Source organism: Myiozetetes cayanensis, unplaced genomic scaffold (assembly GCF_022539395.1).
Source record: "Myiozetetes cayanensis isolate MyiCay16 unplaced genomic scaffold, myiCay2020 scf2-11, whole genome shotgun sequence".
NCBI classification, from domain to species: domain Eukaryota; kingdom Metazoa; phylum Chordata; class Aves; order Passeriformes; family Tyrannidae; genus Myiozetetes; species Myiozetetes cayanensis.
In genome coordinates, this window is record NW_026087411.1 from 80,788,607 (window position 1) to 80,803,112 (window position 14,506).

Sequence of the window (14,506 nt, forward strand, 5' to 3'; positions counted from 1 at the left end):
CACAAGCAAAGGCAGCAGTCACATAGCAGATGCTCACTGGCAGTGTCAGTACACTGCTCTAATGCTCTTTAGGGTTGCCTTAAATACTTGCATACTGAAATACCTGAGCACCAACACCCAGGCTCTTATATGGTAGTCTTCACTCATTTCCTTTCTCTCTTTGAGTCAAAACCCAAACATATTGAAATCTAGACAATAAGATACTATCAGCACTAGAAACGCCTTGTTTGTACTGTTACTGACAAACCAGTACAGGAAAGCTTCTACCATGAAGTAGAATTCCAGCAATACTGGATTGTATTCTGTGAGAAAGGAGAAAAGAAGCACAAAGACCCCACCAAGGAGAGCCACCTCCTGATCCATCCCTGACCAGCACCTCTGTCCCACTGCCCTGACAGTGCTGGTGGCCAAGGCAGGAGTTCGAGACCCCTGCATGTTGCAGAGCTCCTGCAGAATAGGCTTGGTAATAAAAAGGAGAATGAAGGAGAAAGAAGAGCAGTGGGAGCAGAGAGCAAGGTAAGGATTACTGACTGCACAGCCTTTGAACAAACAGATTTTTCTTCATGAGATGGTTCTTCAGCAAATACAGGTTTTACCCTTTAAATGAAGCAACTCCTACAATTCAGGAGCCTACATGACACTTATTGTCACGAAACCCAATTAAGTTAAAATTCAATATGATTGTATTTAATATTTTGATCTGGTGGTTTGGCTTCCCGCCACAGGAGATCACTATTCCAGCTCTGCAAGTCTCCAGAAAGAAAAAGCTCACACCGAACCAGAAGAAAGGGAAGACAGAATTTCTAATACAGAAGGAGTTGCTAGTGCCTCCTTCTTTTAATGAAGCTACTAGTTTTTAGGGTTTCTCCTTTAAAACCTTCACATTGGATTCACAGAAGAGAAGCTTCTCCATATTGGTCCTGTACAGTGCTCAGTGTTACCCAGCAGTGAGCACAGACTGCCTGCAGCACACAGCAAGTGTCGGTGTCACACAGCACCCAACCAAATGGGGTGCACATGCAAATACTGACTCTCTCTGAGCAATGAAACACAACTCATCAGAGCCATTTCATGGTGGCTGTATCTGCTAAGCAAACACCACTAATTTCACAGATACTTAAAGCAACAGTTAATTTGACAAAGACTCCAATTAGGGATTGTGTGTTTCATACCTGGTGTTTGACAAAATTTTACAATTTGATTTTATAATGATTTGCAATCATAATTCTTCTTAGAACTAGCTGTAGCTTTTTGTAATCTAATTCATATAGGAAATCAAATTTATTTTTAAGTTATCTATAAAAATAAGGGTCCTTATGATTCTTTCACCTCAAAAATCTCACAGCTTTGTTCTACAACAAATCTGATCTCTCTCAGTTCTTACTGAAGGCTAAACAGTGTCTAGGGCCTTGAGGTGATGGTATTACTATGGTGAGCTTGTTTCACAATTCAAGCATCAAAGGCCACCCTCACCTGATGCTTGGCCATCTCCATTCCCTCCAAAACCACCGTCTTATTAAAGTCCTCCTGTTTGTCCTGTGGAAGGAAAGAGGAGAACTTTCAGACTGCATTTCAGATATGAAAATAATACTTTGCCGTGAAGGCCGTGCAGTTGCTTGGTTGGGTGCTAGAAAAATCACCCGGTCTGATGAGTGCATGATCCAGAAATGGCAGACTTGAGCTAGTGTGGCCAAGACACTATTAGACAGAAACAACACTGCCAGTTTGTTCTTCTGTTAATTTCCAGCAGTGCTGAAGGAGGTTTTCAAGCATGTTTCCCTCAGATAACACAGCCTGAGCAACACCATACTACATGAATCTAAGCATTAGTCAGAGTGCCCTGAAAGAAAATTAAGATACACTCCATTTTGCTCATATCAGTTATTTTCTAAGAAAACCTCATGGCTATATGCAACAATATTCTCCTCTGCATAAAGTAGGCCAATATTCATTACCTCATGTTTCAGTTTATCTCATCATCATATGCCCACCTATGGTTTAGTGTGCAGCTGCTGCCATGACTAGGGGGGTTCCAGAAATTCCAGGAAGTTTTCTATATTCTTGAAGCATATTGTAGAAGTTCTGACTTCAGAAATCTATCTCAACATACAGTACTTACCATCAGCATGCATATCTTACATATCATATGTGCTTTATAATTCATGCACAGAGATCACTTGGAGTGTGACAACTTTCTAACAGATACAGCACACTACACTGAACACCAGGGTTGGAGGCTACGCCTGATGAGCACTCAATTAAAACTGATCATTCCTTTATAAATGCAAGAAGAAAAATTTATTCTCATCTTTGTGGTTCAAAAATGATAAAATGAAGAATTTAGATACACTTCAGATACCTGTTATCCCCTATAGCTGTGAGCCTTGCTTGAGTAGTTCGGATCTTCCTGCAACTAAGTTATCCCTAAGCTTTATGTAGCCACTTGGATCTCAGCAGTTCTTCACTTTACTCAGTGAAAACACTCACTGGAGACTGTAAATGCAGTAGCTACAGCAAGCTGCCAGTGTTACATCCCTGATCATGCCATCTATTTGGAGGAAAACATCACAATAAAATTTCAAAGCTTTCTCCCATTTGGCTTTGCACTTCCTCCCTGCTTCTCTGGCCCACCCAGCAACCTTTGCCAGAGAAGTTCCTGCTCATGGAGGCTCTGTCCTCACAGCAGGAGCAGCAATGTATCTGACAGCAATGGTCTTATTTTGTGGCAGCAGAAGGACTCTCCCTGGGACGAAGCTTGGCCAGCTTCCATCAGCTTCACGAGTGGATTAGGCCTCTGCCTCACCCAAACTGGGGTTGTCTCATGCAACAAGACAACCCTAGCTCTGCTCCCACTGAACAAACTGTGCAGCCAACATTTCCCCAGAACTGTTTCTACAGATCTCTGCCTTCTTCCATTCATCATAGCAGCTTCAAGGAAGAAACCCACCCCCACAGTCTCAGTTTTTAAAATATTTAAATATGATTCTTACTAACAAAAATACTTTTCTACTTCAAAAGGTAGTTGGTTAGACTAGTATCTACATATATGACTCGTAATCTGAAAGTGATTTTATGTTAAAATATATTAGAAAATTAAGCATATTTTACATTTTACAAAAATAACAGTTTTACTTGGGAAATCCAAAGACTGTGACCATAGTAGGTTTGGAGTTTTTCTGTTGTCTATTTGTTTTGGTTTGGGCTTTGGTTTGGTTTTTTTGTCTTCTATACCTACACGTGGCTTTTACCATGCTGATTTGAGATTACTTCAGTGGGAATCTCCCACAACAAATAAAGTCCTTCCATTCTTTATTGTTTAAAAAAAGTAAAATACCCAAGCGGAAACACTGCTGAGCAGTGTTACTGCAGCGTTACTGCACAGGAAACCTTTCAGTGTAAATTAAAAACTGGAAGAAAGCAACACACCTTTGCTTTTTTGCGCAGCAGTTTTGCCAGACGCACCACGTACGGTTTGAATTCCCTCTGATGTGTACCCTGTCTTCGTACTTCCAAGCCTGAATCATCTGATGCTTCTGGAATAAAAGCCCAACGGTACCTGTCATGAGATAACAAAAGCAGACATTATCCTTACTGGACATGCAGGCTCTTCTGCTGGATCAAAAAATATGAGTGGGTAAGGAAATCTAGTGAAGTACCAGACAAGGAGCAGGGAAAAAAAAAACAACAAATCAACCCTCACAAAAGAACATGAGTTTTTGACAAGAAAGAATGAGAAAGGCACATTCTGAAAAGCAGGACGTAACGTGGCCTTGCATTTTTCCCTTACAGTTTCTTATTTAAGGATGCCAAGAGCAAGATAAGGCAGAGAAGCTAAAAACCAGTGGTATTCACATTCTCACTGTGTGCAAGAGAATTATAAAAAAATATAAATTACTGAAATTTTGCTGCACATTTGCAATGTGTACACACAAAATGTTCTCAATATACCATGCTGATAACAAAAACTCATTTATTTTACTTATTCATAGGCCAGTGAGACCAAGTAGACCATTCTGTTATTTGCACCTTGCTGCACTGCAAGGACTGGCTACTTATATTATAAATATAAAGGAAATCAAAGTTTGTCCTTAAAACTTCAATCCAAGCCTCTGTGAGAACTCCATAAAAATCAGTATGATTCAGCATGACTTTTGTAATTTCAGAAATATACAGTAATAACCTAAATAAAACTAGATTGGCTAATAACAGGGACTAGGACAGCTTGGAGAACTGGACAAGAATTATGAACCAAATCCCCAGAAAATAAAATAAATGAAGGAACCTTCAACATTAGCTTTAGATGCAGAAATACTACAGGGCACAGACTGGCACAGTGTGTGCAAGTCCTTCCATCTTCTGATCCACATGAGTGTCTTTTAAACAACAGAATAATTAGGGATGACCAAATGTCTACAGAGCTGTGTTAGGGCAGCAGCTCTCGCACAGTCACCACTGCACAATGTAAAGGAAGAGACAAGATACTTTCTCTTTTGTCCTTGGTGGCCTCTCATTTCCAGGATCTTCAGCAAATTCCAGTTGTTTTGCATTCATTTTTTTCCAATGGAACAGGGTTGCAGAGGCACTGAGGAAGCAGTTTGCACAGGTGAATGCTACTGACCAAGAAAAACCCATGGGGTCCCCTTTTTAAGCAGGTTTGTTGTCACATCTTCCAGACAGCATGCAGGAGTAATTTAAGTAAGTCATGCTGAGATGACGTGCAGTCCTCTGATCTCATGCATTAGTCACTGAGAGTGGGTGTATTTTAAGTTCTTAAGCATTACGGCAACTAAGTATTTCAGAAATAGAATACTTGAGTAAATCACTACCACTGATTAGCTCACTAGTGTGGAGAATCTCTTGCCACAGCCTGAATCAAACCATCTTGAATTAATTTGATGTGCAGCATAATTTGCCCTGGAGGCTGCTCTGATACTGTGAGGGAACAAACTATGGGCTACCCTGGGTGAAGTCCAAAGACAGAAAGACAACAGGAAAACAGATTTTTATACAGCAGAACTTTACCAAGAGGCATGGACAAACATCCAAAAACTTAAATGACAGTGTCTTCTACTCACATCTGGAACTGAGGCAGGTTTTCAGATGGTAAAGCTAGGGCCAAGTCCAGAAATTTACAAGCGGACAAATACAGGTTCAACCACCTCTGGCTGTTGTAGGATGTGGAGAAACCATTGCCACCTGTGTAAGTCGTCTCCAGACCAGCAACAGATGGGCCAGAAGTTCTAAAATAAATCACAGAAGGCAGATGAGTCATAACAACCTCCTGCCACAATGGAAAGGTTATGTTTCTTACTTGCCTTTACAAACACACAACTCTATTTACCAGCTTAATCCTGAATTCATAAATCATACCAGAACACTGTGAGCCTGTGCTATGGGCAGAGTTCTGCATGCACATTTATATGTGTGTGTGTGTGATAAAAGGTTAATATATAATAAAATGTGTTGCACTGTATCTTTTTCCCATCAGACATCCAAATTAAGGGAAAGTTTAAACTTGCCAATCATATCAGTATTACTTTATTTGAGGGAAAAGTCTTCAAATAAAAAAGGAGACTCTAGGAAAAAAAGTGAACAAGACTTGGGCAAATAAGTCTGGCTTATTTGAGAAATCTGCCTCTGCTGCTAGCATTGACTGAGATGGGATCACACTGTGCAGAAGGCAGGTGGGATAAAAATGGACAATGAAACAAGAAAAATTACCTACCTCACTTTTATGTCTTTCTAATACTAAAAAAAACTACATTTTTTAGGCAGAAAATTGGTCTTACTTAGAGTAAGTGTATGATACAGAAAAGGTATAAAGTCATACCATGAATAATTTAATTGCAGCAGCAGAGTCTTTTTAGCCAGAAAGACACTGTAGGAACTCACACACTTGTATAATTTGGCTTAGTGACTTATGAGCAATCTGAAAGTGGGACTTCTTTTATTTTGTCCTGAACAGTATGTCCCTGGTACTGCAGTCAGATTGCTACCCTTTATTTGTCCTTCTCATTTGAGCTCAACAACTCTAAGACCAGTTATTCTAAAGAATGACTCAACTCCCCATCAGCATGCCAAAGGGACTGTTACAAAGTTTACCGGGAAATGTCTTCATCAGCAGTGAGCTCCTGTTCCATCAGTAAAAACACTTGCACCTGAAAATCAAATGCTACATTTTAATATCATATTTTAATGGACTCTGACTCTAGAAAACGCTAAAGGGAGGCCTGAGTAATACATCTTATACAAACCGTTTGGAGCTTTATTTCCATTCCTGGATGATGAAATAACCCCCTGAACTATGAGTGGACACTGCCACCCTAAAGCTGGTTCATCCCTTAGATATAGCCTGAGTAGCACAAGGGCCATAAGAAACTGTCTCTTTTATGGCCAGGAAAGTTCTCATAGGCTAATCCCCTCCACTACTCAGAAAGAGAGCTAGACCTAAAGGAAATGAGAATGAAGAATTATTTAATGGAGAAGTCAAGCTCAGGTGTGAATTCCCAGAAGCAACACGGTCTTGTTGACTGAAAGTAGTTCCAAGACTGTGGTAACTTGTGTAAAGGCCAGGGGACAGCACAAAAATTGGAAGGCCACACTAAGTAGAATAGTTTTTCTAGTACTTATACTAATGACAGCTTAAAATGAAATGCATCTATTGCTAAAACTATACACTTGATCTTTAAAATATTTTATATAGTTTTTCTCCTTCTATTGCTTGGATCTGTAGTTAAACAAAGGCTAGGTTAGGCAGTTGCAGATAGAAAAGAAGAATCATCACAGCAATGATTCTGATTTACTATCTGTGTTATCCAGTCCCTTGGTAACTCCTTGGATAACAGGCTAAATGGATCACAGGATGCACCAACTACTCTCCTCCATTCCCATTGCCAAGGTTGAAACCCAAAAGAGGGTGTCAAACAACCAACACTGAAGACTCCCCAGGTAGCAGCTCTGAAAACAAATGCTTTTACTGTTTTGTTATGGAGAGTAAAACAAGAGAAAGAAAAAAATCTGAGTCAAGCCTCGTATAAATCTAGTCAATAAATTTAGCCACAATATGATGTGAATGACCATCAGCTGCCAATACAACACAGATTCCAACACCTTTACACAGGCTCCCATCCCCACCACTGGATGAAGAAGGCTGAATGACCAGAAAAGTAGAAACAGGAATGGACACTAAGAAAGAAAAGCAGGAGTTGGAATGGTGGAGAGGGGACATGTACATAAGGAGAAATTTAAGCAGGAGTCAGTAGGGAACAATGAGGGCAAAGGCAAATTTAATTCAGGAGACAGCTGAACAGCTTAAATAGTGTAAGCCAACAGATATTCAATTTGGTTGCAAAAAACAGACATGAGGACTATGAAAATAAGTCAGCTTTCAATTTGTGTACATTGCACATTTACATGCACAGTCTCTAGAAGAAACTGTCTTAAAAATATTGAGGAGGAGTGAGGCTGTGTCTCCAGTACGAACCAACCTTCCAAATAATGAATGCCAGCTGCAACTCACCAGTTCAGTGATCATGGTTGGCCAAAGTGAGGTAAGATGCTGTGGAGACATTCTTAAAAGCAATACTCTGAAAAACAGGAACACTTGGGAATGAAGGGTGGGCACCTGTGGCAACCGGAGACTTTCTACCAGCCTTTCTGAAACAAAAAGCCAAGAAGAATTCCTCAGTTCAGAATAATTCCAATGAGCATTTTCTCCTTCCTTCATTTACTCTCAATTTTAACTGTTAAAGTCTCTGTCATGCTACTGTTTCAGTACTTTACTATTTTTATTCTGCCAATATAAAAAAATAATCATTTTCACCAAGAAAGGAAGAAAAGAGAGAAACCTCAAAACAGTGCAGTTGTCTATTATGGTTAAGTTCTCCACATAAATGCAACAATCTATCTGGGAGCTTTGCTCATCTTATGTAGAATTTAAAAGGGGAGTTAACAGATTCCAAACAATACAACAGCAGCCAGAACAACTAGGATTTATTATTATTATTAAAAGGCTGCACCATCATAGTACATGGGGAAATTACACAGGAACGATACTGTCTTATTCAACTATAATCAACTCTAAACATTTAGCATAGACAGAGGTGGTTCCATAAAGAACTTTTTCAGTCAAACCAACATATATGCATGTTGCAGTTCAAACCAGTGAAACTACTTGATACCATGAACATAGTAATCTCAGCTACTGACTTCACTGGGAATTAAAAAAACCACAAACACACAACAAAAAACCCCAAACAACTTGAAAAAAAATTTGGAACAAATGAAACAAGAAAGATGATGTACTTGATTTTCCATATGGAAGAAGAGACCAAAGTGTCCACCAAAAGACAATATATCTAGAAGATTCTGCCATAACTATTTACATCATCTTAAAATAAAGCTGAGCAGTTTCCATTCCCAATCACTTAAGGTAAAAGGTAAGAGATAAACTTCAGTGATTAATAGGACAGATAAACAGAACAGCAGAAAAAGCAGCAAGAAAAGTCTAAAGTTGAAAACTTCAAGGTCAGCTTTTCTATTTATCCCCAGTTGATGGGTGTTTATGCCTCAGATGTTCACATCAAAACCGATGATGCAGGTATCCAAGGATATTGATCAAGGTATAAAATGACAGATCAGTGAAATAATCTGAATAAAAGTCAACTGGTAACTACAAAGTCTGTGTGGTTTGTAGTCATTTAAGGCTAAAAACATTTTAACCAAATTCTGTAGAAACTCTGTTCCAGCCACGGAAACAGTACCACACATTGATATTCCAAGGAACAAATCTGCCAACTGTTACTCTGTCATACAAACATTCCACAGTTAACAGCAGAGTCCATAAGTCCTCTAAATGATGCATTTTTACTGACCTTGTATGTCTGGAAGGTACTTTTGGTATTGGTCTATCTCACTGCTAAAAATTGCAAAGGCGAGTCTCTTCAGGAGCATCGCGCGCTGCTCCAGCTCCGCATCCCGATTAGCAAACAGGTTGAGAGAACTGCTCTGAGCCACAGCCACTCGTGCTGAAAGGGAGAAGGCAAAGAAGAGAAAAGAACTTAAAAATTTCCCTTCTGTTTCACTTCAAGGCACAAGTAACTCTTACTTTCTTTGCATTAATGGAGTTCAAAAGCAGATGTTGGGAAAACGCGTGTTCTGCAATTTGTATTTTTAACCACAGTGATTTAAAACACATATTAAAAGAAAACTTGTAAGTATATACATGGCTGGGTTTAGGGGTTTTTGGGAGGGAGTTCAGCCATTTTTTAAAACAAAATTTGCGTGTATAGGTGCTCAGAAGTTTCAGAAATGTGCAGACTCAATTTTTTCTTAGGCAGAACTAGTGTCAAATCTTAACAAAACAAAATTAAACCAAAACCCAAACAAACCAAAAACCACCCCCACCCACTCCACTCAATCAACCTTGCAATATAGGCAAAACTCACTGTAGGCCAGGATGGGCTCAAATTCTCTCATTTCAAGTTATTTATGGATTTACAGAAACAAATAGTCAAAGAAAACATGAAAAACACTGAATATATTAAACAAATTGGAATAAATGTTGAACAAATGTTTTCTTCAAGGTATTTTTCCCATTCATTTAGCATTTATATTGGCAAAAAGTCACTACTACATCAACAAATACTTACTCATCAAATCTCTGAATGTAGTTTTGTCATGTGTCATCAAATTATCCATAATAGCTCTCCAACTAAAAGAGGTAGATTGTACACAAATCAGAAAAGCAAGAATTTTCAGGAACATTTACAGAGCTTTTTCTGCTCTTTTAATTCAGCCTACAACTTCCAATCCAAGCTCTCTGCTTCACAGCTACCAATTACTTGGTGTGATTTAATCTGAAACTATATTTCTTGAACCCCCTTGTCAAACAAAATAAGAGGTGTCATCCAGAGGGACCTTGACAAGCTTGAGAGGTGGGCCCATGTGAACCTCATGAAGTTCAACAAAGCCCAGTTCAAGGTCGTGCACAAGGGTCAAAGCAATTCCAAGCAAAAGGACAGGTTGGACAGAAAATGGATTGAGAGCAGTGCTGAGGAGAAGTTGAGGGTGTTGGTAGATGAAGAACTACTAACAATGAATTTGAGCTGGCAACGTGTGCACTCACAGCCCAGAAAGCCAACCACACTCTCAGCCGCACCAAAAGAAGTGTGGCCAGCAGGCCAACGGAGGTGATTCTGCCTAGATTCTACTCTGCCCTGGTGAGAATCCATCTGGAGTACTGCATCCAGTTCTGGGACCCCTACCATAAGACAGACACAGACCTGCTTAAGTGGGTCCCTAGGAGGACCACAAAGTTGATCAGAGGGCTGGAGCACCTCTCCTGTGAAGGACAGGCTGAGAGAGTTGGGGTTGTTCAGCCTGGGAAAGAGAAGGCTCCAGGGATACCTTATAGGACCTACCAGTACCTAAAGCAGCCCTGCAGGAAGGCTGAAGAGAGACTCTTTACAAGGGTAGAGTGAAAGGACAAAAGGGGAATGTCTCTAAACTGAAAGCTGACACATTTAGATTAGATATTAGGAATAAATTTTTTATTTTAAGGGTGATGAGGCACTTGAACAGGATGCCCAGAGAAGCCGTGGATGCTCCATCCCTGAAAGTGTTCAAAGCCAGGTTGGATGGGGCTCTGAGCAACCTGGTCTACTAGAAGGTGTCCCCACCCACAGCAGAAGGGTTGGAACAAGATGACCTTTAAGGTCTCTTCCAATGCAAAACCATTCTATGATTCTACAAAACGCTAACCACTTTTTCCTCATTAAAAAAAATAAATTCAATTTTAAGATTATTATTTCTTAAAATAGATTGTGTATAAAAATATACCTTATGTAAGCAAGTTTCACATCTCATGCGGTAATCTAAACCACAGAATATCTTTATTTCTCTTAACAGATATCTGTTGAGAACCTTTGGTCCACATGTTAATGGTACTCATAAAATTTGTAAGGGCCATTGATATAAGCAGGAAAAAGAGAGTCTTACTGGTTAACACATGAAGCATCCATCTGGAAGAAACTGGAATCCATGAAGAGGTCAAATGCTTCCTTTTTCCATGCTCTCCTTGTGTACTGATACCCACTAAGACTGCTTAATAATTGGACACAGGCTCGATAGCTGGATGCATTGTGAGCACTGAACAAAAAAAAAGACAACATAAACCAATTCTGAATTGCAGCTTTATGGGAAGTTTGATAAGCACCTAATCCTTACCACGCTTGTTTTAACTTAAGTGTCACCCTCCAAATTTCAACTGACTGTAGAGATCTACATCAATTCAAAAACTGTAAATGTACCTGTGATTACGGAGGTAGGGCACAACATAGTGCATAATATTTACAAGCAAAGGAATAACCCTCTCTTTTTCATCACTGTAGAAAACCATATCCAAGAGATGAGCCAAAACCTATAAAAGTAGAGGAAGATGTTACTATGCATTCTTGAATTGCTTTTTATCTACTATTCAGCATTTTTTGTATAATGCTTTTGACCAAACGTTATAGTTTATGATAGAAGTTATCGAATTTCAGGTACCATACAAAATCCAGAGTATAAAGATCCCATCATTTTTAAAACAAATTAAGGTAAAAGCACAGAAGCATAGGCTCTTGGTCAAAGCACTCCACAGAATAAACTACAAACACACTAAAAAAACTCAAAGACTGACTGTGATTATCATCAGTAAGTAAGATATACCACTTATATAAGATTTAACACACAAAGTTTGCCATCAACAAAGTTTCTTACACTACACATCTGAAAGGTCATGCTTTATGCTTCATCCACGTCAATGAATCTTTATAGCTGGGTTAGTAATGAAGTTTTATAGATTTTTACATGACAGGATACAAAATCCATGCACATCAGTGTTTCCCATCAAATCTCCTTACCCAAGCTTATGGTTCAAAGCTTTTCACAATATAGCACTTTATTATAAGACAGCATTCATTACATCCAAGGAGACATTTACCTCAGAAAGTAAGGTCAATGCATGGACACTATAAACAGATGGAGTTATGTTTGAAGTTTCCATTGCTGGAGACAACATATCTAAATGAAGATAATAATAAAAATTTCCAAAGTTAGTTTTCTTAAGCTATTACTTACTTTACAACACATTTTAAAAACATATACTTTGAAGATGCACAAACTTTTGCCATATTCACTGTGTAAGATACTAATGCTGGAACAATACTGAAGCGTTTTTAATGCATTCAAATATGGCAAAGCTGTCATCTTCATTGATTTTGGCCCGATAATTAACATTTTGTTTGAAATAAAGATGAAAGTGGAACAACCTTCAACATCTGATTCTAAGTTGTTTCCATCAACCATAATCTTGGGGGAAGGCTTAACCTCTAAGTTTCGTCTTAGCCAAGTAGTCTGTTCCAAGGAAGAACCAGCAATTGCTCCAATGGCATCCACTATCTTGTGCGTTACATCCTGGTAGGAAAAAAACCAAGCATTTTAAGAATTTTGTGCAGAAAGGTTTTATTTGTTGTTCCAATACGTAGAAAATCCATATAACCAAATATAGGATTCCCTTTAAATCACTTCTGTTCTATGTTGTCAGTGATTTTTAACTTCACAGAAAATGAGAACTTTTCAACAGATTATAAATATAAGAAGAACATCATAAAGAGTTATTTCAGACTACAGAACTGACATAAGAAAATTCTAGCACATTCAAGCATCTAGTTCCAAGCCCTCTGTCATGGACATGGACCCATTTCTCTAGACCAGGTTGCTCAGAACTCTGTCCAACCTGGCCTTAAACACTTCCAGGGAGGGGACATCCACAATTTCACTGGGTAACCTGTTCTAGTGCCTCACCACCCTCACAGCACAGAATTTTTTTCCAAAATCTAATCTAAACCTACTCTCTCTCCATTTTAAGCCATTCCCCCTTGTCCTGTCACTACATGCTCTTGTAAAGAGTCCCACTCCATCTTTCTTGTAGGCTCCCTTCAGGTACTGGAGGGTTGAAATTAGGTCCCAAAGCCTCTTTTCCAGGCTGACAAACACAATTCTCTCAGCTTTTCCTCATAAGAGAGATGCTCCATCCCTCTAATCAACTTGGTGCCCTGCTCTGGACTTGCTCCAAGAGGTCAATATCCTTCCTGTGCTGGGATGTAGATGATCTTTATGGTTCCTTCCAACCCCAACCATTCTATGATTCTATGATTGGTTGTTCAATACTTTCAAAAGATAATACAATAAATTTCTTACCTGGAGATCCCTTTGATCTTTCTTATTCTCCAGACTTGGGTTTTTCATGATGAACTCATTAAGAACACTGAAAAAATATACAAGTAAATATGGATCTTATTCCCATAATACATTATTCATTAATTTTAAGGGTTAGGACAAATCTGAAGACATTTATTTGCACAGTATTATTTATTTATTAAGCCTTCAGTGATTGCTACTTATCAATATTTGAGAAAGCATCCTTTCAAGTTCCTTAAGTTAATTTTGATCGTATCCTAAGAGTTTACCAAGAACATGTTTTACTCAACTATATACAAAAGTCTCTTTGGAGACAGTTTACTAGGGAAGATAAATTTAAAATATTCAAGAAAATGGTCCCTGAAGGTTTATAAAGAAAATCATATTCAAAATTTTATTTCTAACACTCCAAAAACTGTTTTCATGCTAAGAATTTTCACATACCTAAGAAATAGTCACTGTAGTTATTTTCTAAGAAAAGGCAGAAACTTCTGCCTGTTGCTTAAAGAGGTTGAATCACTCAAATAATCAGTAAGGTAAGATCATGGCTTATATCATATTGTAATATAAAATTTAATTTATGTAACTATTCCTCAGAGAAGAAACTGATTTGACTGGACTCTGAACAGAACTCATGCAATTACTCTACTAGTCAAAAGTAAGTGATAGAGATTTGAAAACACTAACACTTCAGTATGATTTCACACACTGACATTTGAGCTTATTTGGAAACTGCAAAGATCAACAGCACTTACCCAAGTATGAGAAACTGCCCCGGAGCTGGAAGACCAACCTGGATGGAATCTTTTAATAGAAGCAGCAGTGCTGCCCAGCTGTCTACTAAGCTGGTCACTGGAATCCTAAGAGAGAGGGTAGCAATGTCAATGAAAACAACATTGTCTCCCTCAGGTATTCCCCCATTTGCTTTCTACCTCACAATTGTCCAGTCAGATACTGTGATTCAGTGTCCTTACAGATTCTTTGGTTTTTCATGTAATACTAGGTAGCTATATCAAGTAATTTAGAAACAGGGGAAGGCAGAAGAGCAGCACATTCAAAGTAGGTACTTTTCACTCCAAGGTTGAAGCGGTAACAATGAGTTACAGCCCAATTAAGATCAGCTTGCTTTGGGCAGGGGCAGATTACTTGCAGGACTTTTAGCTGGGGGAAGAAAGGTGGTGCAGAACTAGGGAACTCACAAAATAAATCACCTATTTTGCAGTTCAAAATCATTCTTCCTTCACTATTTATATTACACAGGGTA

The 14,506-nt window shown here is 38.8% G+C and overlaps 1 protein-coding gene across 1 annotated transcript in view; it reads right to left on the minus strand.

Annotated features, from left to right (window-relative positions):
* The window catches only part of DOP1A (DOP1 leucine zipper like protein A), a 63,556-nt gene that overhangs the window by 1,278 nt on the left and 47,772 nt on the right, over window positions 1–14,506 (minus strand). Inside the window, 13 exon segments of the mRNA XM_050314429.1 lie at window positions 1,474–1,536; window positions 3,427–3,556; window positions 5,076–5,240; window positions 6,103–6,158; window positions 7,520–7,656; window positions 8,874–9,026; window positions 9,651–9,712; window positions 10,999–11,148; window positions 11,310–11,419; window positions 11,984–12,063; window positions 12,312–12,456; window positions 13,243–13,309; window positions 13,998–14,102. Of these exon segments, the coding sequence (XP_050170386.1) occupies window positions 1,474–1,536; window positions 3,427–3,556; window positions 5,076–5,240; window positions 6,103–6,158; window positions 7,520–7,656; window positions 8,874–9,026; window positions 9,651–9,712; window positions 10,999–11,148; window positions 11,310–11,419; window positions 11,984–12,063; window positions 12,312–12,456; window positions 13,243–13,309; window positions 13,998–14,102 (1,423 nt within the window).